The 25,301-nt window shown below is 29.4% G+C and overlaps 1 protein-coding gene across 2 annotated transcripts in view; it reads right to left on the reverse strand.

Moving 5' to 3' along the window:
* LOC108768693 (Kv channel-interacting protein 1) overlaps positions 1 to 25,301 on the reverse strand; it is a 155,790-nt gene that overhangs the window by 7,290 nt on the left and 123,199 nt on the right. For both annotated transcript variants that reach the window (XM_018519222.1, XM_018519220.1), the window contains 3 exons: positions 19,102 to 19,290; positions 12,871 to 12,944; positions 2,010 to 2,222 (listed from right to left, as the gene is read on the reverse strand). In XM_018519222.1, the coding sequence (XP_018374724.1) occupies positions 2,010 to 2,222; positions 12,871 to 12,944; positions 19,102 to 19,290 (476 nt within the window). The remainder of the gene's footprint in view (positions 1 to 2,009; positions 2,223 to 12,870; positions 12,945 to 19,101; positions 19,291 to 25,301) is intronic.

Consider the following 25,301-nt stretch of genomic DNA (forward strand, 5'->3'; position numbering starts at 1 on the left):
AGTACCATACTTCCCCCGTGTAACCCTAAACTTTTCATACGAAACATTTTTCTCTATCCCTACTAGTTTTCGAGATATTTGACTGGATCACTTCAGATGGTCCACCCTGTATAACGTGTTATTTAATTTTAAAGTTTTTTTTCCAAATAATTGAAGTAAAACAAATAATGAGCAAAGGGAATATTTCCACCAGGATTTGATAATAATTGAGAAATATTATTATCAGGGATATTGGAACAAAACATGCTAATTGGTTATTGCTGGACCTATAATATATGAAATCGATCCAAAGTCACATAAGAAACAAAAATTAAATACTCGACATTTCTGATTTGTTTTCTAATTTCAATAAAACGTCACTATATACGTTGGAAAGAATACCTTTTCTTATATCTCAAAAACCTGATGAAAATATTTCAATAGCAGATTCTGGCTTAGCGTCGAAAATTACCCTAGAAACAGAGAGTCTTCATATACTCTATACACAAAACCTTGTAAACTAGCACTTTGTTGTAAGCACAAAGCTTCTTTTTCAAGTTTTCAATTAATCTGTTAATAGTGCATTTCAAAGAGAGAGATTAATTTTTCTACCTTCTTTTTAAAAGTTCAGCATGTGAAAGTAATTAAAACTCTTCGAGTGTCATGTTTATTATATAACGTGTGTCAGAGCGCGGGAGCTGCAAGTTAGATTGAGAAGCTGACGCGGTTCCTTGAGAAAAGCCCTTGGGGCCTTTGAGGAACTGAGACCACAGGCAATTAGAATTTAAACTATCCGCGTATATATATATATATAAATGTAAGGTGCGCACATATACTGCGGTTTAGAGTTGGAGCTTCATGTTGAGGTACTAATCCTATCTCTCTTATGCTGTCGCGATTGCCGCATACACGACCACGAGTGTGTACACGCGTATCAGTGTGCCTCAAAAGCAGCAACGCTAAACAAGGCGTTTACCCTTTCTGGTCGCGTCGCCTTTACTGTCGAATTTACGTTTCCTTTCAACATCAACGAGAGCATAGGAAACACATCAATGGATCCTGACTACACAGAATCCAAGATGAGGACCTAGGATTCTGACAGCTTACGTCAGTCGATAATAGATTATGAAAGAAGCTTTCAATTTAAAACTTTTCTTCTAATAGCAGAATCAAATAATTATATAAAATATTATTTATTAACTTCATGTAATATCGTAATTTTCGTGTCCGAGTAAAATAAGATCAGCAATGTATTTGTTACCGCGCTATTTCTTTAAAGCTTTATTTTTACGTTTAACGGATTATACTATTATACAATTTTTTTGTGACAGATAAAAAATTGGAGATCTACATTGTTCTTTGAACTTTTTATATTGGTTGGCATTTATCGCGTATTTTACAACACAATTGTTTTACAAAGGCGAATACGCCTGTTTTGCACAGTTCGATTGTCAGCACAATTCTGTGCATCATGTCCTAAAAATGTTAACTCTTTGAACTTCATTTGTCATAGGATTGACAAAGCGTGTAGCTAGTATTGGGCAGGCAGAAGACATGTCATCCGCGTAAATTGTCTCTGTAAAATAGATTGCTCCTTTTTTCGCTTGTAGCGGCGGAGATATAGGTGAAAAGACCGAGTGCACTGCGGGCATTGTCATCCGCAGCTAACAATGTGACAGCTTCTAAAAAGAAAGGCTCGTTCCTGTCTCACGGATACACTCTCCGCAGACGCTCGTTTTCTTTCGCTGAAGTGAACAGATTATCGACAGTCATTGCACGTTTGAAATAGATACGAGATTCATTAATTTAAATATCACGCTTGTCCGATGCTCCAAATCGACTGATATTTTTAACTCAATCTTCTTTAATAAATTACAATTAAATACATGTTTATTAGGTTTTGTTTCCGAGTAGTTTTGGAAAGACTGTAATACTGTTATCTGCTAATACTGACTCGGAATATATATCAAGTAAAATTTTTGGATCTTTTTAATAGCGAATGATTTGAAGATCTATTTTCATTTTTCTACCTGAAACATACGATCCACTTTCTCGCGTACACCCTCATGATCCAAGTTGGGATCAGAAAATTTTCCCATCAGCTCATATACGGCAGTCACAATGTCCGTCATCTCCTCTCTCGTGATGCATCCGTCGCCGTTGATATCGTAAAGAGAAAACGTCCAACGAAGTTTTTCATCTATCGAGCCACGAGCAAGTATACTCAAGCCCGTAACAAAATCCTAAAACATAAAAACCAACATTGATCGTAGCAGTGGCATATCATCATAAAATATTTGGTGGTATATGCTTATAAAAAATTTATGAGATATGTATATAACACTCGAGCTGCATCATAATGTACCTATTTCTCACACATGACACGCTCCACTTATTTTTAATTCCCTTCTCTTATTCTATCCAATATTCTTCCAGAATATTGTATGTGAACAAAACAATTATATTTTCACGTGAAGATAATTAGAGTCGCATTTAATTGCGTGATAATTGAACGAACAACGCTACTATTAGAATGGGATGGTAAACTTTAGTCTTTGTCTGTCGACTGAATAATAGTGCGGCGTCGAACTTACAATTAGAATGAAACGTATAGATGTGGGCACATACCGCACGAGATTTGTGATCACGTTGATTATGCAACTTACAACACCTGCTACTAAGTATTATTCAAGATTAAAAGATATGATAGTTCCATGTATATGTTTATCAAGAAGCATTATTATTTTTGCTATTATATGTACTTGATGCTTTTTGTTTTTAAAACTGAAACATCTGATAGATGTTTAAATAAACATCAATAAAAAAATATGAAAAGAAATTTATTACAATCATGTAGAAGTTTTAAGAATCAGATAAATGAATAAATAAATTCATATATTTTAATCAGCACTCTTTTTTTTCTTCAATGTATTTTGAAAAAGTTAATATTTAATTGAAATCATAGGTGCGATAATAATATATATATATATTTTTAAAAATCATATATAACAATATAACATAGAATTAGTAGATGAAAGCACAAGCTTGATTACTGAGCGCATTTTTCCATTTACATTAACGTCGCGGCAACGCATTCATGCAAATTTCGTCATGCAAAAAGAGCGTCGCAATAAGAAAGATTGGACAACCGCTATTTCAGGGAAATAGGTCTCTCGCTCGTATAAAAGCAATTTAGACACAGGAGGATGTTAAATTTAATCGTGCGGTAATTGGGCAAATAATGGAAACAGCGTGTAATGCGTCGCCTCATAGGAGACAAATTATACTATCAGTTAGCTAAGTTGCGATGTCGAAATTTCATTTCGTATTATTATGTACGCGTGTGAGCGTGAAACTGTGAGAAGTTCACGAATATCATACAAGATACAGACACACAAGATGCGTAAGTAAAGCCGTAAGTAATACGAGCAAGACTGGCAGAGCTACGTCCATTTCTAGTACAATTACTATGGAAATTCGTCTAGAATTTCGAATGTGGTGACTATAAGATAGAACAGAATTGCGACCTGGTTCTGTTGTACTACTTATACTAACTCAAGTTCGTCATGGAGTGAGAAATTCATTAGCGTATTGTCACATTCGCACATTTTGGGGTAGTCTATATAGTGCGCAGTAAGACGTAATAGCGAGTCTGATGTTTGCGCTTTCGTCCGTAATAGACCCTACAATTAATTAAACTTTGCACGACGGATTTTAATTATCTGTTAGAAGCAGAGCGAGTGAAAAAACAGTAGAACTAGGGAATTAAGCAGAAATTGAATTGAATAGAATATCTGCCTTTGTCTTAACACATTTAAGTGCTTTCCTTTGAATATAAAATTTTAATTAATCTTGCAATAAAGTTTGTATGCAATTATGCGAAATGATATTGTGGATCCCATCCGCGATAATTTCTCAGGGCTGATTCGAACGAGCGATTTAATGGAGGAAACCACTTTACTAATTACATTTGGTAGGCTTTGATTTCAACAAAAGAAAACGCAATGTCAATAAAATAGCATACATTTAAGCAAATAAAAAAATATAGGAAAATTTAATTATTTTATCTTTTATATGTTATACAAGTTAATCTTGAATACAATAAGCAAAGATGTAATTACGGCAAAAAATAAACTTCAATAACAAAACAAAATGGAAAAATTAAGAATAAATACTATATTAATAATTATTGAAATAATGAATGTCTTTAGTTTGTGGAAAATTACATGTATTATCCCCGACTTTATCTCTTAATACCTCTGAGATCAAAAAGCGTATTTACTGAAACTGTTAGCCCAGCAAATTGTATTAGGCGGCCACAAAGAATAAAATAAAGTCAGCGAGACGAGAGGACAAAATAAAAATTGACGTGGAATAACGTTAACAAAGTTTAAAGCTGAGATTGGAATAAAATAAAAAAAATTTATCTAGATTAAAACATCAAAAAAAACAATTCCTGTTTTTCTTATATAATAATAATAATAATATTGATATATTCTTTGACTTTGAACGTTTCCACTCATGGTTTGAGTCTTCATCAACAATCTTTCCCCCTAGTGCAACGGTTAGAGTATTGCATAACAGAATAATATCTCCAACGTTTTTCCTCTCAAAATTGAACCGTTAACTGTTGTGAAGTAAGTCACATACTCACAAAGTTAGAAAGCTGAGTGGCAATGAGAACTCAAGCTCACACAGTCGACACTTCTACACTGAACAATAAATCTTTCTTATGCAACATTTTGTAACTCGTTAGTATGTTAAAAATTATCGTTAAATTTTAAAATAATAACATTATTTAATCGAATGTCGAAATGACAAAACACATATTGTTCTCGCAGTTATTATTTTAAAATTTGACGATAATTTTTAACATACTAACGAGTTACAAAATGTTGCATAAGAGAGATTAATTTTTAACATACTAACGAGTTACAAAATGTTGCATAAGAGAGATTTATTGTTCAGTGTAGAAGCGTCGACCGTGTGAGCTTGAGTTCTCATTGCCGCTCAGCTTTCTAACTTTGTGAGTATGTGACTTACCTCACAAAACAGTTAACGGTTCAATTTTGAGAGGAAAAACGTTGGAGATATTATTCTGTTATGCAATACTCCAACCGTTGCGCTAGGCTGAAAGATTGTTGATGAAAAACTCAAACCATGAGTGGAAACGTCCAAAAAGTCAAGGTTTATATTTTTAATATTAAGAAGAATTGCGCTAATTGATAACCAGTGTTGACTCCTATTGTCTGTACTGTACGTTATATGTTTTTTCTAAATTGTTTTAATTTAAGGAGTCTATAAAAACTTATTGGTTTTTTGTTAATTTGTATTTTCTTATTGATATATTCTAGTATATTACTAATAATATGACATTACCATTTATTAAAAAAGAATACGCAAAAAAATTTAAAATGTATGATATAGAAGAATAAAAAAATTTTAAAAAATATTCTTTCAGCTAATTGTTTTATATAAAATAATTTTTTAAAATAATATTAGATTCTCTTTTTAATTACGTACTAAATGACAAATTTTATATTAATCATTATACAGTAATAAATTAATAATTGATATTAATTAATAACATAGTTTTAAACATTTAAAAAATACTTTAAATAGAATTAATAGTTTACTCAAGAATTACTATAATAATATATAATTTAAGAGAAGATATTTTAAATTATTTCATATATATACGTTTTAATTTTCTCTTAATAAGATTTTCAATTGCAATGTGCGAAATCTTATTAAAAATATAAGTACAATATCATTGTCTCTGTAAGAATTTTTATTATCAGTACATCGCAGTATATACTAATTTAAGAAATTTTTATCTATTTTTATCTATATAATAAACACGTTTATTATACTACCCCGCTCAGATATATTTGCCCATTTCATTTTCCTTAATTAATGAAGAAGAATGTATTTTAATTTTCTTTCTTACTCTCTAAATTCTTTAGAATGAAATTTTACTGTAAAGAGTGAAAATTGAGCCACTCTTGAAAAAGAGTGGCTCAATTTTCAATCTTTTAGAGTGAGATTTCAGAGTGAGATTCATCCCTAAAAGTTTTAAAGAGTAATCTTCTATATGTTAAACTTAATAATAATATTTGATAGCTTAAAATTTTACATTCTACATATCATTCTCTTATTTAAAAGTAACACAACTAAAAAAATTAAATTCCTCAGAAAAGGGGAAACTATTTTTTAACTTGACAGAAAATTATTGAGTAATAGAATGATATCGACAAAGAGAATATATTTTTAACATAATTAAATGTCATTTTTGTCATATTCGTAATGCTTAAAAAATCATTCTTTTCGAGTTCTGGCGATTTTTTAATAAAGCTAAATTAATTAACTTTTGATTATTGTTAGGGTAATGTTTCTTTAAGTTATTTATGATTATAACTAAAAAATCATGTATTTTGAGTTGTGTCACATTTGTAATAAAAAACACATATATAAAGAGCGGTATTGATCTCTATCTTTTTCAATGCCAGCTTGAAAAAAAAACTTTAAAATATAGGCTAGCATCTTAAAACGAAGCGAAACAATAACGTAGTATAGGGAAAGTAGAAAATCACGCACGCCAAATGTATCAATTCTTTTATATAGAATATCTAAACCCTAACATACATCATATTTGGCATTACTTAATCTTACTTATAGTCAAAATACAGGATTTTATTTGCCTCGCGTTGTTTTTTTATATGTTTCCATGTATATTGATTTCAAACTTTTCATTTTTTAAGAAACTTTTTATTGAAAAAATACTTTTTGACAGCCTATGTTGCCACATGTTATTATGTTCTATAATGTTAATTTACTTACATATATATTCTTTATAATTTTAGAATTCTTATGACATTACAGAAGTCAGCTGTTACATGTATCACGTATCGACATGCATGGAAATGTAAAGATTATACGTTTAATATATGATATGCAACTATTACAGTAATAGGAAATCAAAGTTTGCAATTATACGAGCGTGTTTATATTATGGCTGACCTAGTCTTGACCATCCAAACAATGAAACAGTCCGAATAAATATCGATTGTTGATCCAGGTCGCTGTGATTATGTGGAGTCAGGAAACGGCAACACAACTCTACTGAATTAATCAAGAATTACGAATAATGAAGAAACTATAATAAATGCAATTTAAAAATTACAGCGACCATTCTTTATAAATATGTGTATTTAATTTGTATAATATATACGTTTGTTTTTAAAAACTTATACTTTCGAAATTTTTGAGACTGCAACATACAGGGTAACTATACATATTATATATATATCTATTAATCCTCGGAAGGCGAATGGTTTTCGACAGATGAAGAAGACGAATGCAGAGTCATTTTGATAATAGAATTTCTATTGCAAACTATTTTTGAGAAGGAATTATATATAAAAACGCGTTTTTTGAACAACATATTCTTTATCTCTTTTGAGTGTCTTGTACACTTGATATATGAAATAAATGTATTATGACACAAATAAATTTATTACAATTTTGATATCTTATATTGTATTTCGTATCATTATCGCAAATATAACATCGTGATCGTTTTTCATTAACTGCTACCGCATTTCGAGCTGTCTTATCGCTCACGGGTCAAAGTGACCCTGCATTCATCGAGGGTTAAAAATTTAATTTATTAAGTATTGCTTACTATATGTTTAAAAGATAAATATGTACTATACCAGTAAAAATTTTACATTGTCTACTACTATAGAAAATTAGAAATATGAAATATATTTATTTTACATTAAATAATTAAAATAGTTATATATATGTATATTATAGTTTGAAGAAAACAATATATTGTTTTCTTCAAACTTTTTCAAACCTTTTTCAAAATTTTTTCTTCAAAGCTTTTATATTTTAGTAAAACCGACGACAAAATTAATTTATTTTTAACTTTTAACGGTCAGTTTCACTGATCATGTGGAATAGATGTTTCTACACTTTTTAAATAGACTTCATTTCTCGATATATTGCTTATGTTGAATGAGTTGTTATAGACAATGACTACGTTTACACTTCTCGATTTACGCCAAAGTTATAACATCGATATTATGAAATTAGCCAATCATAGCTATTCTTCTGAAAAATGGAATGACTGTGATTGGTCAGTTTCATAACATCGATGTTATAACTTTGACGTAAATTAAGTTGTGTAAATGTAGTCAATGTCTATAAACATGGAAACAAATCTTTATTTGTTCCACTTAAGCATCATCCAATTAGAAGTTTATTTCCAACATAAAATTTGACCATTTCGAAGTAGTATACAGATCGTGATAAAGATTCATTATCTTGAAAAGCTCTTACGAGAATAAAGTCTTGTATCAGTAAAGGTTATAAATATTAACGGTATACCGAAATCGTCAAATTTTATGTTGTACACTTCGAAATCGTCAAATTTTATGTTGGAAATAAGCTTCTAATTGATGCTTAACTGGAACAAATAAAGATTTGTTTCCATGTTTATAGGCATTGACTACATTTACACAACTTAATTTACGTCAAAGTTATAGCATCGATGTTATGAAACTGGCCAATCACAGTCATTCCATTTTTCAGAAGAATAGCTATGATTGGCTAATTTCATAACATCGATGTTATAACTTTGGCGTAAATCGAACCGTGTAAACGTAGTCATTGTCTATAACAACTCATTCAACATAAGCAATATATCGAGAAATAAAGTCTATTAAAAAAGTGTAGAAACATCTATTCCACATGATCAGTGAAACTGATCGTTAAAAGTTAGAAATAAATTAATTTTGTCGTCGGTTTTACTAAAATATAAAAGCTTTTATTTTAGGAGTAGGTATAACTTGGGAACGTTTTACTATGTCAGATACAAATATGGTAAAGCTTAATTAATGTAGTATGCTGTTTGTTCGTATATCGTATGCATAAATAAGCTACATTGCAAAATTATTTGCAGAGATTACACGTTCGTTTTCATTTATCGCATATATAATTTCTCATTTATTATGTTATTAATTTAATTCAATATATATAAAAGCTCTGTTACATTTTTTCACAAATTTCTCATACCTATGACATAGTTTTCTCGAATAGAATGAAGATCTTTTTTACAATAGATCTATTATTCTATTTAGAATCAGCACCTTTAAGTAATAAACTCTATAATCAATGGATTCTGTTCCATTTTATTCTCATCCTTCAATTTTCATATTAATGAATTTAAATGGAATTGTGTTTGACAGATATTTCAACGTTTCACACGAAAATGCTTTTCAACTGCTTGGCACAAATCCACATGTAATCAGAGAACATGCAAATGATTTTAACTGCAAGTATCACAACTTTTAATCACCATTGGTTAAAGTACTTTTTAATAAAACTTTTCATTAACTAATTGGCTTTTTCAGTTAACTTTTTAAGTTAATTATAAAAAAAAGCTTGACATCTCTATTTTTAAAAATCGAATAACATATGGCTTTATGCGTAAACTTTTTTGTAATAAAAAAGTCCTAAAACCTTTAAATAAAATTAGTTAATAAAATTTTCAATTAAACAAAATAAAGATTTCTTTAAATCATTTATATTCTCGTTCGATTTATCAATTTAGAATTATAGATAAGTAATAAGACAAATACAAATTGTCTATTTCTTAAAAAATTTTTATGACATACCATATATTAAAAAAATGTTCTCGATTTTTGTAAAGTTATGGTTGCATCGATAAAATCATTTATGATACACGACGTTATTAATGTATGATATCTTATGATGAATAAAGCACATTACTTATACGCACCGTAATTGATCGTACTAACGTAAATATTGCTTATCTTATAAAATATGTAAATAAATTCGCAAAATTGAATCGCAATTAACTTTTAAGATTCTATGAAGGCCGCTTGATTAAATCGCTATATCCGCAGGGAATGTTGCAACGTTAGAAAGTAAGGAGGATGAGAGAAGTCCGACGCAGAATGAATTATATTAAAAAAAGAGAGAGCTTTGTGAGAAATATCATAGTTAATTAAAAGTTCCGGTGACAACTCGTTCTTCTATCTGCTTCCCTTGAAGCAGATTTACTCACAGTATATACACGCATTTTTTTCACACAAATGCCAACAACGTAACGCTTTCTTTTTACTATGTTGCACGTTAGTCAAACAATTTTTGTCGTCGCTGCAGTTTATTATTTTAACTTTACTTTTATCATGTGGGTCATACACAAACATACGATTGAAACATATGTACTGACAAAAACTAAAAAATTTCCAGTTGTGCAATTGTTCATTATGAAAGTAAGCCATTTAATAGCGCGAACAACTGTTTATTATTACAAACATGAAATATGTATTTATGCTCACAGGAAACGTATAATATATATTTTCACGTTGTTCGTAATTGTTGCTTAATTTATTTTGTGCATTATGCTCCACATGAATTTCATTAATTCTACATTTTCAAAAATATTATATTGTATTAAGTTGGGCAATTTTAGGACTAGTACTTATTAATTAACCGCCTTAAAATCGCCAAATTAAAAAAATACTTTCGTTTATACGTTTTATAATGACATATTTTAAACGATAAAAATACACGTGCATTTTTCGATCCCAGTACGATTAAATCTTATGGTCACTGGATTTCTCGTCGTCATTCAAAGGGAGTGATAAGTGGATGGAGAGGAAGAATAAAAGAGAGCCGAAGGAACCTCGAAGATGGAAGAGGTCCTGTTGCCCACACGTCGAGAGCGAGTGCACTCCAGTAAAGTATTATCTCGAGAAAAGAAGAATAGTAATCCTTCTTTCGCGCGCTTGCAGATCTTAGAACGCGAACATATAATGCGATTTAAGTCGTGACAGAAGCCTTTGTACGTCAGTAATATTACAAATAAAATTCAAGAAATGGAAGAAGATAAATGTGTATGTTATAATATGGAAATATGGAGACTAATATATTTCTGGAATTAGAAAAATGTCGGGATTATATCAAACACGATTTTGTGTTTGTCATAGGTTTGCAAAGAAAATTAGATAACAATTTTTATTCTTTCTTACAAAACCTATTTCGCAATCGTGAATAATATATCTATATCTATATATCAAAATATTATACATTTGTGATATAGAACGTTTAAGATAAATTTCTTTTTTCTTTTCAATATACAAAATAAGTGTATTTTGTACGTTTTGTCAATGTATTTGCTAGACAAATTATCTAACAACATATGAAATTTCTTATATAATATTTTTGAGCAAATCATGTGCTGTAATCAATCCTGGTGTCGACGTGAAAATTAGTCCGAGATTAAAGAACGTGTGATAACAACTTGCATGCAGTCCTTAAATATATTCGCGCTAACTTTTCATCGTTACGGTCCCCTACTGTATAACACTAATGAAAACTATACTGAAAGTTTGTCGCATACTGCTCAATAGGGAACACGTCTGCCAACAGAGATTCCGCTAGGTTAACTTAATTAAGCACGGCTGAATATCAAAGGTTAACGTGAGAACCTTATCACGTGTAAAGAAAAAGATTAAAGGGTTACATTGAATTTAATGATTTTCCAAGGAAGTAGAGGCACAGTTTCAATTAGACAAAGCACAATTCCACTTCAATGGTCCGGAAGACAAATGCATTATCTAATAATTATTTTACGACGACTCTCTCTCTCTCTCTCTCTCTCTCTCTTTCTCTTTTACCTTTCTCTCTTATCTTTATTAGTTTCGAAAACTTTGATATCTTCAGCGAATTCATATTGTATTCATCCTTAAATTGATTTTAGCACTTGAAATCGAATACTGGTGAATGATTGAACTGTTACTTGATAAATGTAATTAAATAAACAATGTTGGATGCTCGTATCATTACGTATAATTAACTTAGTCTGTAATGTATATTTATTTAGAATATAACATGCGTTAGACTTTTAATTATATCTGTGAATATATAAATAATTATAATAGCAGCAATAATGAAATTTCATTAATAAAAGAATGTTAAATAAAGAAATTAAATAATGTAATAAAATTGTTGCAATATCTATTGCGTATTTTATGCAAATTCTTCTTAAAATTAAAAATATCAATTGATCAGTATATTATATAATTCTAATATTCAGTAATTTAAACCTGGCTAAATATTCAATGGTATAAAATCAGGCGTTAATTACATCACTATTTTCTCTCTGCTTTTATTTAATTATATATTTTAATGTACTAATTATATCGCTGGTCGCATATACGATAAATGTAGTTAAGTATTGTATAGTTTAACTGATTTCTGTAAATGCAATAAGTAATACATTTCCGAATAAAGTAGAGAATTGGACAAAAGGTTTTTCTTTGTATGTCTATATTTTTTTATATCAGAAAGTTTATCAATATTAATAACAAAAAGTTAAAAAAAATGATATTAAAAGATTTTCGGACGAAAAAAAACAGACGTTTTGTGCAATAAATATTTTCAATTATTCACGTAAACTTTAAAAAAATCATAAATACTTAGAACTGTAAATAATGTAGAACTGTAAATGATTATTTTGCAACTTCCATAGCGTGCATTTTACGAGATTTATAACACGATACACGTCTTGCTTCGAGAACTATAATATTAATCTGCATTACATTGACCTGAAGAGCTAAATATAGAGTGTGAGATTGATAGTGATTTTATGCATGCTAACAACTTTGAAAGTAATATGCAAAACGGTCTCTTTTGAAACAAAGAAAGAGGCAATTATGCAAGAAAAAAGATCAACTGTCACTTTGCGTTGCAAAACTATGAGATATATACAGTTATTACGTGCAATATAATCGTTTTATTAAACTTCGTTAGACGATGATTAAATTTCATGTATGCAATCATGCATACACTTACCTCGAAACTAAGAAGCCCGCTGTGATCCTGGTCCAAAGTATTAAAAACGTAATGAGCGTACTGGCTTGTATTGGCTGTAAAAACAAATATTTAAATTATTTCTTTACGTATTTTTATATTATTTATTATAAATGTACATCTGTTCTTTTATTTTTGTCGAAATAACAATTAGTTAAAAATAATGAAACATTACGCTCTATTAATAATTGAGTACGAATCGGTATAATATTTGAGAAGCCCCCATATTATCACAGTAAATGTATCCATATATTATTTAACATATCAGTTTTAACATTTGTTTGTATATAATTATTGCTAGAAATAATTGAGCTTTTTCATAATATAAGCCACATATTATATAAATTATGGCATACGCAAAATATTTTTTATTTAAAAATTGAAACAATTCGAATAGTATACAAGATAAAGAATTTGTATTTCGTGAAGAGGAATTTACATCAAATAAGCAATACTTGAATTTCTGCATTGGTTCGACATTATTGAAACCAGAGTACATGTCGATATTGATTTCGTTAAGAAACAGAAGTGTACGTGTTTAATGTAAAAGCATTTCAATCTGTCTATAATATATATACATATATTATATATATATATATATATATATATATATACACGCAGTGGACTTAAACAAACTCTACAAAGTCCGTCGAATCTATAGATGACTCGTAAACTGAATATCCATCGATGTGTGTTAATAACTTCCAGTTGAAATAACATGAATACTTCAAATCTAAAGCGAGATGATTTATACAGGTCACACACACAAAAATGATTACGTCATATATATCCGTACTGTGTCAATTGCAAATATCCCTTTTGCTGTTCTCGATGAGATTTATTATATAATGATTTTACAAAGGAATTGGACAAAACATACTATTTTTTAAAGCAGCAATGTCTTGCCGCCATTGTTCTAAATACAGCATGTATACAGCCATTCCTAAGAAAGTAATTTTTAATTGCGGATTTAAAAATCTATATTTGTTAAATGTTACAAGTATGATATTATCAAAAATTTATGTATTCACTGTTTCTAAAAAAAACATCAAACCATATTGTATAAGTGTTATTATATTGAATGTCAAAATTTTTATTAGATAGCAAAAATTATTGAGTTAATCAGTATTCTACTAGAAAGAAAGAATTTGAAATATTAATACTATGTATTAAGAGGACGTGACGTACAAAAAACTTAAACAGTAAAACGTAAGCAGTAACCGAATTGACCAATCACAATAAAAACTGTAAGACTATAACGTAGCGGTAGCAAATCCAACATTAATTTCCTTACTGTCCGGGAAAAAAATGTTTCATATATAGTTATATGTATAGGTAAGTGTGTTTCTTTTCAATTGCTCCAGGCAAATATCTCGAAAAATATGGAAGATACGAAAAAATGTTTCAGACAAAAGTTGTATGGTTTCAAGGGGGACATAAGACGGTGCCATTAATTTGATCTTGAATAATTGTTTGAAGGTCACATAAAGATCACTTTTAATTTCTTAAATGGAACATCCTATTTTTCATTACATTTTCTTATAGCTTATCTCAAGAGCTTTCCGAAACACTATAATCAAATATTTTTTCATGAAGTACTTTTAGAGTTATGAGGCTTGAAAGTCACAGTATGTGCCGGCATTAGCATTACGCAAAGTATCCGACCGACGGCTAAAATCTCTTGAATGTAGTTCAGGATCATGTCCTGGATAATATTTGTCAAGATGAAGGTCATTAGAGGTTATTCTTAGACGTTATCTCTTATTTTCATTTTTACGTAAAAATAAATTTTTAGTGCAAAAATGAAAATAAGAGATAACCTGAACAACACTCAAGAGGTTTTAGCTGTCAGTCAAATACCTTGCGTAATGCTAATGCCGGCTGTACTGTGATTTTCAAGCCTTATAACATGAAAAGTACTTACATGAAAAAATATTTGATTATAGTGTTTTGGAAAGCTCTTGAGATAAGCTATAAGAAAATGTAATAAAAAATTGGGGGTTCCATTTAGGAAGTTAAAAGTGACTTTTATGTGATCTTCAAACAATTATTCAAGATCAAATTAATGGCACTGTTTTATATCCTCCTCGAAACCATACAACTTTTATCTGAAACATTTTTTCGTATTTTCCATATTTTTCGAAATATTTATATGTCTGGGGAAATTAAAATGAAACACACGGTATAATTATATATAAAATATGTCCATATAACATTTTTTCCCAGGTTTTTACGTCTGATTGCTTAAATTTTTGTGGCCTCTACTATGTAAATAACAGTAATTGAAAAGTGTGTCTTATAATAAGAAAGATATTTCAGAATATGCGGTAGAGAGATAAATGTCAAATTCTAATTTTCTATTTAAATGAGAACTTTAGATCTAGATTCTTTAGGTTCATCAAAAGGATTCACTTGAAAATTTGTAGCAATTCCCATTATCCTTCAGACATATTGAGTTACGTCATCGGAAGCTTATCACGAAAGACCGGGACATAAAGTATATTAACTCGTCTAAGTTCGGGAACGTTTGCGAACTACGTGCTCGTGGAAAACATTCTCACTCGTAGAGCAATGCGAAATTTGAAAATCAATTTTCTTTACTTGAAAGAGCTCATGGTTCATAACTCTTATTAAAATATAACTCTTATTAAAAGTAAGTTAGTATATTTATATTTGAACAAGTGTGTACAAAAGATATTGAAGATACTAAAACATATAATGAATTGTTATATACACGGAAAGAACAATTTTGCTGAACTATCTAAAAATTTAGCTAGATATGGATCTAAAAATAACTTTGTTAAACTATCAAAGTAATTACGTAGAAATCTCAAGCATTTTCAGACCCGTATCTAAATTTTTTAATACTTTAACAAAACCGTCCTTTCCATGTAAAAATTCCTATTTTTTAATTTGATTTTTGTGTAAGATATTTTATGCTTTCCTAAACAAATACTTAAAAAAATTGTATTTAAAATTGTATTAAAAATTGTATCTCGTTGAAAGTTAATCTTTAATTTTTTTTATAATATAAAAAAGATAAAATTATACTTCGATATAAATTGAATTATTTAATTTGATTGGAATTAAATTAATTTTATTTGCATTATACAAAAATATTTATTTTTTATGTAAACGTATAATTAAGATAATTTTATATATATTTCTACGATTATAGAATCTAATAAGATTTTCTGTTGCATGTCACTGTTAAGGAAGATAAGCCGTACTTTGCAAACACAACTACTATCGGAACGTCCTCGGAGAATTGCGAAGTTGCAATCTCCGGGTGAAGGGTCACATATTTCACACCTTGAGTCATATATAGGTACAAATCCTGCATGCATAACGTATAAAGTTATGTTCACTCGTGTGTCTGCACACATACATATATATATATATATATATATATATATGTATATAGATAAACAAAAATAAAGCATTATATTTAAGATAATACATAATATATTTAAAATTATCTCTGATTTTTAAAGAATATTCTTCATACATAAATACAAGATATTAAATACAGTAAGATTATACTAATTTTCAAATTTTTATAAGATTTGTATTTTGTCGCGATTTGTAGTATTTTGTCCTTAACCATTCTTACACAAATGTTACTATTATACAAATTATGTTTTATTATAATATCGTTAATTTTTTTTTCTACATATTCGTATGTTTCAGAAAGAGATAGAATAAATTCTCATATGATATTAAATTTATTTTTCAGATATATTTCAGCTATTTCTTTACACACACACATGCGCGCGCGCACGCACGCACACAAACACACAAACACACATACACACAATCTTCATCTATATTTTAAAACACGTGTACATATAGCTATACGCAAATCTCAAGACGTAAGTAAGAGATGTATTACTTTGAAAATACATCGAGCAAGCGAATTGCTCTGCTTCTGTTTGAACTAACGAATACGAATCGTGAATCGTTATCTCGGTGGAGCAAGATTTATCGCGATGCCATAATTCACCTATTCGACTTTTGACTGTCGAGGCAGATCTCCGTAATGTTCCTTTATTGCGTCGACCTCGTATTCGATATCAGAAGTATAAATTTTACGCGTTGAACTGCACGTGCGAGTTTCGACTACCCTCTTGGGTTTTGCCGGAAGGGTTTTAGATAAGTATAAACATGTCTACCCCTGATATAAAAGACTGGGTGCTAAGAAAAGTCTCATCGACCATTTATTTCGATAACTTTTATGACTATTTCTTAAAATAATTCCTTTAGAAGATTTCATTTATAAAAAGCACATTATAAATAGACGAGAGATAAAGAGAGAAGAGACTATAATCTTAATTTTAAAGATATGATAAATAATATTTATTATATATCTCGTATATATGTAATAAAACCCACAGTTCAAAACTATTTAGATTTTTCTTCTTTAAAAAAAAAACACATGGCTTACAAAAGTTTCGGTGGGCAAACTATTTAAGGCAGCATTACAAATGGAGGTCTAATTGAAACCTTTAATTTAATGACCATGTTACTGTTTTGTATTGGCCTTGCTTACCCAACTGCTCGATTTATATTTAATTAACAAAGCGCAATAAATAAACCGGCGAAATGTTTCCTTCTGTAATTTAAAAGAAGTGAAAAGTGTTTCGGTTGTATACTTTGTCTTTTTTTTTAAAGGAAAAATTTTATGAGTACAGAGAAAATTTGTAAATATTTTCTAAGAAATATTGTTGATATTCTTCCAGAAAAGTTTTGGATAGTATCGTATTTATTTCTTTTGTCGGTACAATGCTTTCCGGTAAAGGGGACCATAAATTGTTGTAAATTGTAAAATAGTAGGCGTTGAAGATAGACGGATATCTGAACTGTCGTCTATTCGGAGATCTTTTTTCAAGGATTTTGAGCTTGATCGCTCGTAAATTTACGATCGACCCTCCTTTTACGTCAGGCGGCAAACAAATCATGATATCAATCGACGCTATGCCTACGGGTATGAAATTCGGTTTTTTTATGGTAAGCAATTTTAAACATCTTACGCTATTGTGGAGCTTTTACAATTGCCTTGAAAAGTTTAGTGTTTCGTTTTTTGTTTACATTACAGATTAGTTTTCGAAATCATTTTAATTTTTAATAAAATAGAAATTTAAAAATGTTGGACTGATAAAGTTACCACACAACAAATTATTTGAATTAATTAAACAAATAATTGACTAGTCCTGAAGGAATTTGTAACAAATATTTAGTAGTTGTCATATTTATAATGCTCTCATATCATGATGAAGTTAATTGATTTTAGTTAAAATACGATGCGACAGGTGTAGTTTCCGAAAATGCGAATTTCATCGTGTTAATGCGCGGAACGCGCGTAGTCATGGATAACCATATCTCTCACGCGGATGGATAAAAGCGAACATTTGAAACGCAGTGCCACTTTGATCTGGGGAGTTCGTTGCCATGGCTACTGCAACCGCGTTCAGTGAAGGGCCGCAGTTATCCTGGTTGTTGGATTGTTCTCTTTCCCTCTTCATGTTGATGCTTTTCGACGCATCCCCAATCCTGCCGTCGCACCGAGGAAATTTAAATGCGAATAAATGCGCGGCGAATAAATAAACCGAACGCTGTATTTATCGTCGTCCTTTTGGTAAAATAAACATCTCTTTGGTTTCCGAGAAATTCTTTCGCATTAGAGAAAAATCTTTGTGTTTGTTAAAGACGCACGTACTTGAAAAGAATAATGTATCAAAGCATAACCACAAATGTAAGTAATAAATGTTATATATTATTTTATAAATTATTTGATGTTTTCGAAATATGACTGTTACAAATAATCAGAAATATACGCGCATTTAAAATACTGAGCTACATCGTAAAATGTTCTCTTCATATGGCATCTATTTCGTGACATAATGAATAGTCGCATTTTTTGTAAGAGAAAAATTCCATTCAGCTGGCTCGAAAGAAACTCGCATACCACGTAAAAATATGATACTGTGACTTTCTTTTTCATTAGAGTTTTAAACGGTGAAATGTATGTAACAGCTAGCTAAATAGTCTCTCTTATTTGTTAAAAACTAGGAAAGTAAAAAATCGTATTCAATAGTTAAAAAAATTTGTATTATTATTCAATTATTATATTATTATTAAAAAGCCTTATCATTTTCTGTAATATGTAATAATTGTTACAATAAAAAAAATATTATTTAAAAAATCTGATCTCACCTCCTTGGGGAAAAAATTGCGAATAGATGCACTTGAAAGTATCTTCCCTGACGACTCCCGTAGGACATTCAGCCTTGAAGCCGCGATATATTCTCTTCAGTTCAGCTTCTGTGAATCTGGTCGCTCGACAGAGGCTCGCTAAGGAGTCTGGCCTGTATCTCGGTGTTTGCTCTTCCTCGTATTCCGAGTCTGCGAAATAAAAACAGAACCTGTGTTAATCATGGAAAAGAAATCGGCAAATTCCGTTCATGTATTGCGAATCGGTTGAACTGATAGAAAGCTTTAACAAGATTAAAGAACTTTACTGAAAGCTTAAGACGGAATGCTACGTTTTACCGAGATCTTGGCAGCAGATACGAGTAGCTATTAGTATAATATTTATAAAATGGACGAAGAAGAAGCTATCAAATATGAAAAATCTATAATGTTCTAAAATGTTTATATAAGTACGTCTTTCGAACAATAACATTTTTTTTAATCTTTTAAATTATTAAAATGGTATAGTAAAAATTAACCTTTTTCATTTATTCTTAACTAATATTATATTAAAGGAAAAAGTTTTTAAAAAGATTTTTAAGTATCACTAAATGTGTGCCTATATCACAAATACATAGATATAAAAAAATAAAAATAAATATAAAGTTTCATAATACATGTAAAATAAACTGTAAATATTTATGATTGATTGCTGTCAATATGAAAATTGAGTATGTAAAACTTGTGAAATAATCCTGAATCGACATACCTATCTTTTTCATACGTTATTGCTACACCAAAATCCGATAAAACTTGACATCACTTCCCTGCTATTATTTCGGTTCTTTTTTTTTCAATGTGCGGTACATCAATCGATGTGGGTATATAAAGCCCGGATTCGACGACACATTGCAGTTGCGAATAGAAACCTGAGATTGAATTGCAAGATTCAAACTCACGTGTGATATTGCAATCGTCCGCAGTGTTATGTCATACGGAAATTTTGAATTTTCCCGTAATTGAATCTCAGGTTCTAATATCTTATTGTTGTTCGTTATTTATTTCAAATTTAAAAAACATATATTTAATGTATACAATAAATTTCGAGATTATAATTTATACTAACAAAAAGAATTCATAATTTCAAAAATGCATCGAATACGCTGCGCGCGCAGATGCAATCTGAGATTTTGGTGTCTATTAAAGTTTAAAAGTATTTATTTTAACTTTATGTGATTAAATTTCAAAACAAAGCATTTAAAATGATAGTTTTATTATTCAATTTGTACTGGAATTTTGGCTATTAAGTAATCGCGCCGATTTTTTTTTATACATTATTTGAATTGATGTCTATGAAGATAATGAAACGTATAGATAGCGAATGTACTGCAATCTATAAAATTCCATAGAATATGTGAATGGCGGTGGTGCATTGCTACGTCTTATTTCCCATGGGATAGTCCTTTTTATTCCTGGAAAATGCCGTCGAACTTTTAAGAAACCTGAATGTAGAATGACCTTCGGCGCAGTAAAGCACAGCGTTTATGAGACCGGTACTGGAGCGAGATACGAGCAGTCACGATGTGCCGAAGAGATTTTGTAAAAATTGCTCTTCCTTGTAGTTTGAAAGCCATCCGTTCTATATCTCATATGGTTCATGTAATATTTATGAGATTTCATTCAACGTCGCGACGTTGTGAGATCAAAGATGAGGTGAATTTTCGAATCGCTTGTCAACCTGGCAATCGAAGCAGTATATGACGGATTTGCAAACTATATTTCACAGATATTGCTGTCACTGAAGAATTGCGTTAATATTAGAATGAAAAATTTATGTATTTCATTTTTATTTTACCACGAAAAAGTCTAAATAAAAAATTTTTATGCAATTTATCTGACTAGATATGTAGGGAAAAATATATGAATTCTTTGATAAAATGAGGACAATGAATGTATGCTCTGTAGGAGAATGAAATAGCATATATGTACATATATTTCTTCTAAAATGATTTAAATTCTGGGATCACATTTACAAGAAAAAATTTTGTAACCCAAAACGACGTTGTTCGTACAATGTATAATTCATTTATTTTATAAGAAATACAAGCATCATTATAAATTTGCGATATTATAAAGGACCATACAAATCAATATAGTGTATCTATTTCAGCAAGACTTTGAAAATTAGGTGTTAAAAGAACATTCCCTAGTAAAAATTTGTCATATAAGAACATATATAAACATATAAAACTATATAATTATATACGAAAATATATAATTATGCGAACTGTGTTTTTTATAAAAGAAACAATATGGAAATGATTCTTTTAATTACTTTATGTTCTTTTTCATTTTACTATTGCTATTTTTTGTATCAAACAGTAATTTTACAAATGGAAGAAGAATATATGGACATATATGTAACCAAATTTCGTATACAATTATATATTTTTGTATATTTACATATGTTCTTACATGAAAACATTTTATTGGAATTGTTAGACTTACGTAATAAAAACATTTTGCAATCCATGTGTTGTTTTTTCAAAATAAAAGAAATATATTGAATTAGCAATTCAATCTTCTCGTGTTGATTTAAAAAAATACTAACTAATTAAAAGTTAAAAGAAAGAGAAACTAAAAAAATATTCTATTGTTTAAATAAAGCAATTTTTCTATAAACAATTAATTGTTAAAATGCACATCTAAATAGAATTTAGAAAATAAACAGAATATAATAGTCTTTGTGTATTGTTGTTAAAATAGCATTGTTAGACTTATACGATAAAAATATTTTGCATTGTACTTTACATTGTATTTTTAAAGAGAAAACGAATTTTTGTTATTTCATCCTCCGATATAAGCGACCTGAATGAAGTGATTTGACAATAAATCCTTTCCACGCGGTGAAACACTGCCGCGCGCAGAAGTGTACAGTGGAAATCGAAACGTATCGTGCATACGATACCCTGCTCTCATATACAGCATAGAAGATCAGGGTGGAAAGAGAGATTTTTGCACTGCTCCCACACATATACATGGAAGCTTACGTTATGTTTTCCACAAGAGAGGTTACAGAAGTTGGAAAGTGGGAAAGTAATCCAGTGTTGGAATTTAAATCGAATCGTCTTGTTCCGACAGTACTGGATTTCTCAAATTCGATCTACAGACAAATGTGACGCATGAAATAAAGGGCAAAAACGAGACATATTGAAAATTGGTGCGAAATTCTCTCGCGAGGGATAACAAATGCTCGGAAAGAGAACATCTGGTATGTATTTGTATTATACAACTTTAGTAATTTCGTTGGGAATTTATGACAGTATGGAATCAACTGAGAAGAATACGTTTGCGTCATTGAAGAGAATTTTGCAAATTTCCACTGAATCGTTGGGTATGTCTTTAAAAACAAGTACTTTCTTAATCTTAAAAAAAGATTTATAATTTGAATAATTATGTAGTAGTTACGCTACAGTTTATCATAACTCATAAATATTAAACACAATAAGGACCATACAACATGTGGCATGAAATAACAACAATTTTTAATTTAATATAAAGAAATCTTTCTCTTCATTGCGTGAATTCAACAACATGGTCCAGAAAATTCTAGATATTATTTTTACGCTATTTTCTCCAAAAACATGTTGACCATCAGGATAGAAAAAAAAGACTTCAAATTTATTCTAGACGAGGTTGCTTCTGTACTCTTCTGCTTTTTCGTGTCATATGCTCTTTAAGCAAAAGGCCGTTTGACCGAGCGTAAATAGGGTCAACGGCGAGGCAACATCCGTTCGACCCTATGTCTCATTCCGGACGATGGTTTAGAAGAGATGAAGACCGAATTGTGGACTTCGATGGTTCCTCCTCTTTTCGAGATATTGGATCTGTGCGGAGGATGAAAGGCATTCCTCGCGGAATGCATCCGTTGCCGTTGGATAGGCAGGATGTACATCGGTCTCTGATTCTTGATGAAAGGCTGAACTATTGGAGTTTCCGTCAATGTGTTCATCGACAGTAATCCCGCAGGAATCTATTATACGCTAGCAAATGATGATATTCAGATGTTTGTAAATGATTCCAGAGAGGCCGAAATAGGCTTTTGTACATGCATTTTCTTTATAAATTATGTGATTCTGGTGAATGGTTTAAAGATATAAATAATGCGCGATATAAATAAAATATAAATAAGCCAACAAATTATGAGAAAATCTGTTATTTAATTATGTTTTTCTTAAAACACATAACAAAATATATCTTGGATTAAAAAAAAACAGTTTAATCCTCCCGTTTTATTCTTATTACTACATTAGAATTTGAAAAAAATGAATAATCATAAATCGTTCCAATATTCAGGTTTTTTGGGTTGAGCGAAAGGGGATTTCGCATAATCAGATTAATTTCATGCGGTATTTCATATAGCCTTACCTTTTTTAAACTGGTCATATTTAAATGTAATTAATGTTAAGCAGAAATTTAATTGATTTTTATGAGCTTTTTGTAATTAATATGTGTTTGTGTGTAATAAATAAAAGTTTTGATTAATATTATTTATTATTTTAAATGTCATTTCTGTTTTTAATTTTAATAAATTATTATTATTTTTTCTATAAAAATAAATTCTATTCTATATATATATATATATATATATATATATACAATACATTATTTGATCTATAATTTTAAATATAATCTTTATTTTTTCATATAAAACATAACAAAAATGAAAATGTACGTATTTAAAAATGTAGAAAATTTTCCCCGTAAGAAATATGAGCAAGTAAAATATTAATACATGTTATGTTTCGCAAATAAAAATATTTGCAAAAATAATTAATTTAAAAATAATGTAGTTTTCTTATTATAACATCTTTCATAAAAAAAGACCGTAACATTTTCTGTTTATCTTCACAAAATGTTTATATGTGCATAAAATAGATATAAAGAAGCTTTATTTTCACTAAAAATTTGTTATTAATATTATTTTTCAAGATATTTTTTATTTTAAATTCTATTAAATGATTTTGAAAGTATAAATGGCTCTTTTTATGATTAATTAACTTTGTTCATATGCTAAAATTTTTTCCAAGCGTCGAATTCAGTGCTTATTGAGAATGCTCACAGTGCTCAGCTAACAATGTACGTGACTATGGTCATTTTATGTTGTAGAACCATCCTATCTTTCTGCCGTTTTCACTGCAATATATTTTATTCTACCTCATTCACATGCAACCGCGATCAAACAAAACCTCAATTAATACATACGTGGTTGAATGCAATATAAACCGTATATCGTTTAATATTTGACTATAGTTATATGATCTATAATACAAATACAATATTGGCATATTCACACGCTTATAAATATAAATTAAAATATTAAAATAAATAAGATATTGATCTCCCTATACTATTTTTTCAAGACTAATAAACTAACATAAGATTATAAGCTATTATAAGATACCCGAGAAAAAATGTTTCATATATAAATTATATATAAAATATGTCCATATATATAACATTTTTTCCCGGAGAAATAGAATTAGAGAAATTATGATGATTTTGGATGTCAGTTTTTTACGATTTCGATAATGCAACTTGGTAATACAACTTTGTAACTACATCATACGTACACTATAGAGTACAATAATATAAATCAATAGTACAGTAATTTATTTATGTAACTATTGTCATAATAGATATATAAATGTGCACAAATATAATAATTATTAATACGGTTTACGTGCACAGGACATTAATGTATATTATAAGCTTCAATTGAATATAATTTGTTTGATATGGTGCTTGCATTTATTGCGTAAAAAACTTTTATATATATACATTTTCTCATAAATGCAAAAATTGCTATTAATCTAAATTGAAAATATTTATAAAATAAATACAAACAATTTCTTACATTTTAATTTTTAACGTTTTTACAAATCTAAGTTCTTTTTAACTAATTTTCATTCTTTAAAATATATTTTAGTAGATAAGTGTAAAAAAATATATTAATTTAAACAAAACAATAATTTTTAATTATATAAGCGAGTTCCTTCCTGTAAAGAATACGCTGTAGGGTCTCTTTCATGACATGGTGTACTACATTATTATTATTATTATTATTATTATGTACTACAAAAATATACTTGACGGGAGCCGCTACCGCGTCTCCTGATAACACGCATATATTATACTCCATATTACATCAATGTATTATGCAC

This window comes from Trachymyrmex cornetzi, unplaced genomic scaffold, assembly GCF_001594075.2.
Source record: "Trachymyrmex cornetzi isolate Tcor2-1 unplaced genomic scaffold, Tcor1.1 scaffold82, whole genome shotgun sequence".
NCBI lineage: Eukaryota > Metazoa > Arthropoda > Insecta > Hymenoptera > Formicidae > Trachymyrmex > Trachymyrmex cornetzi.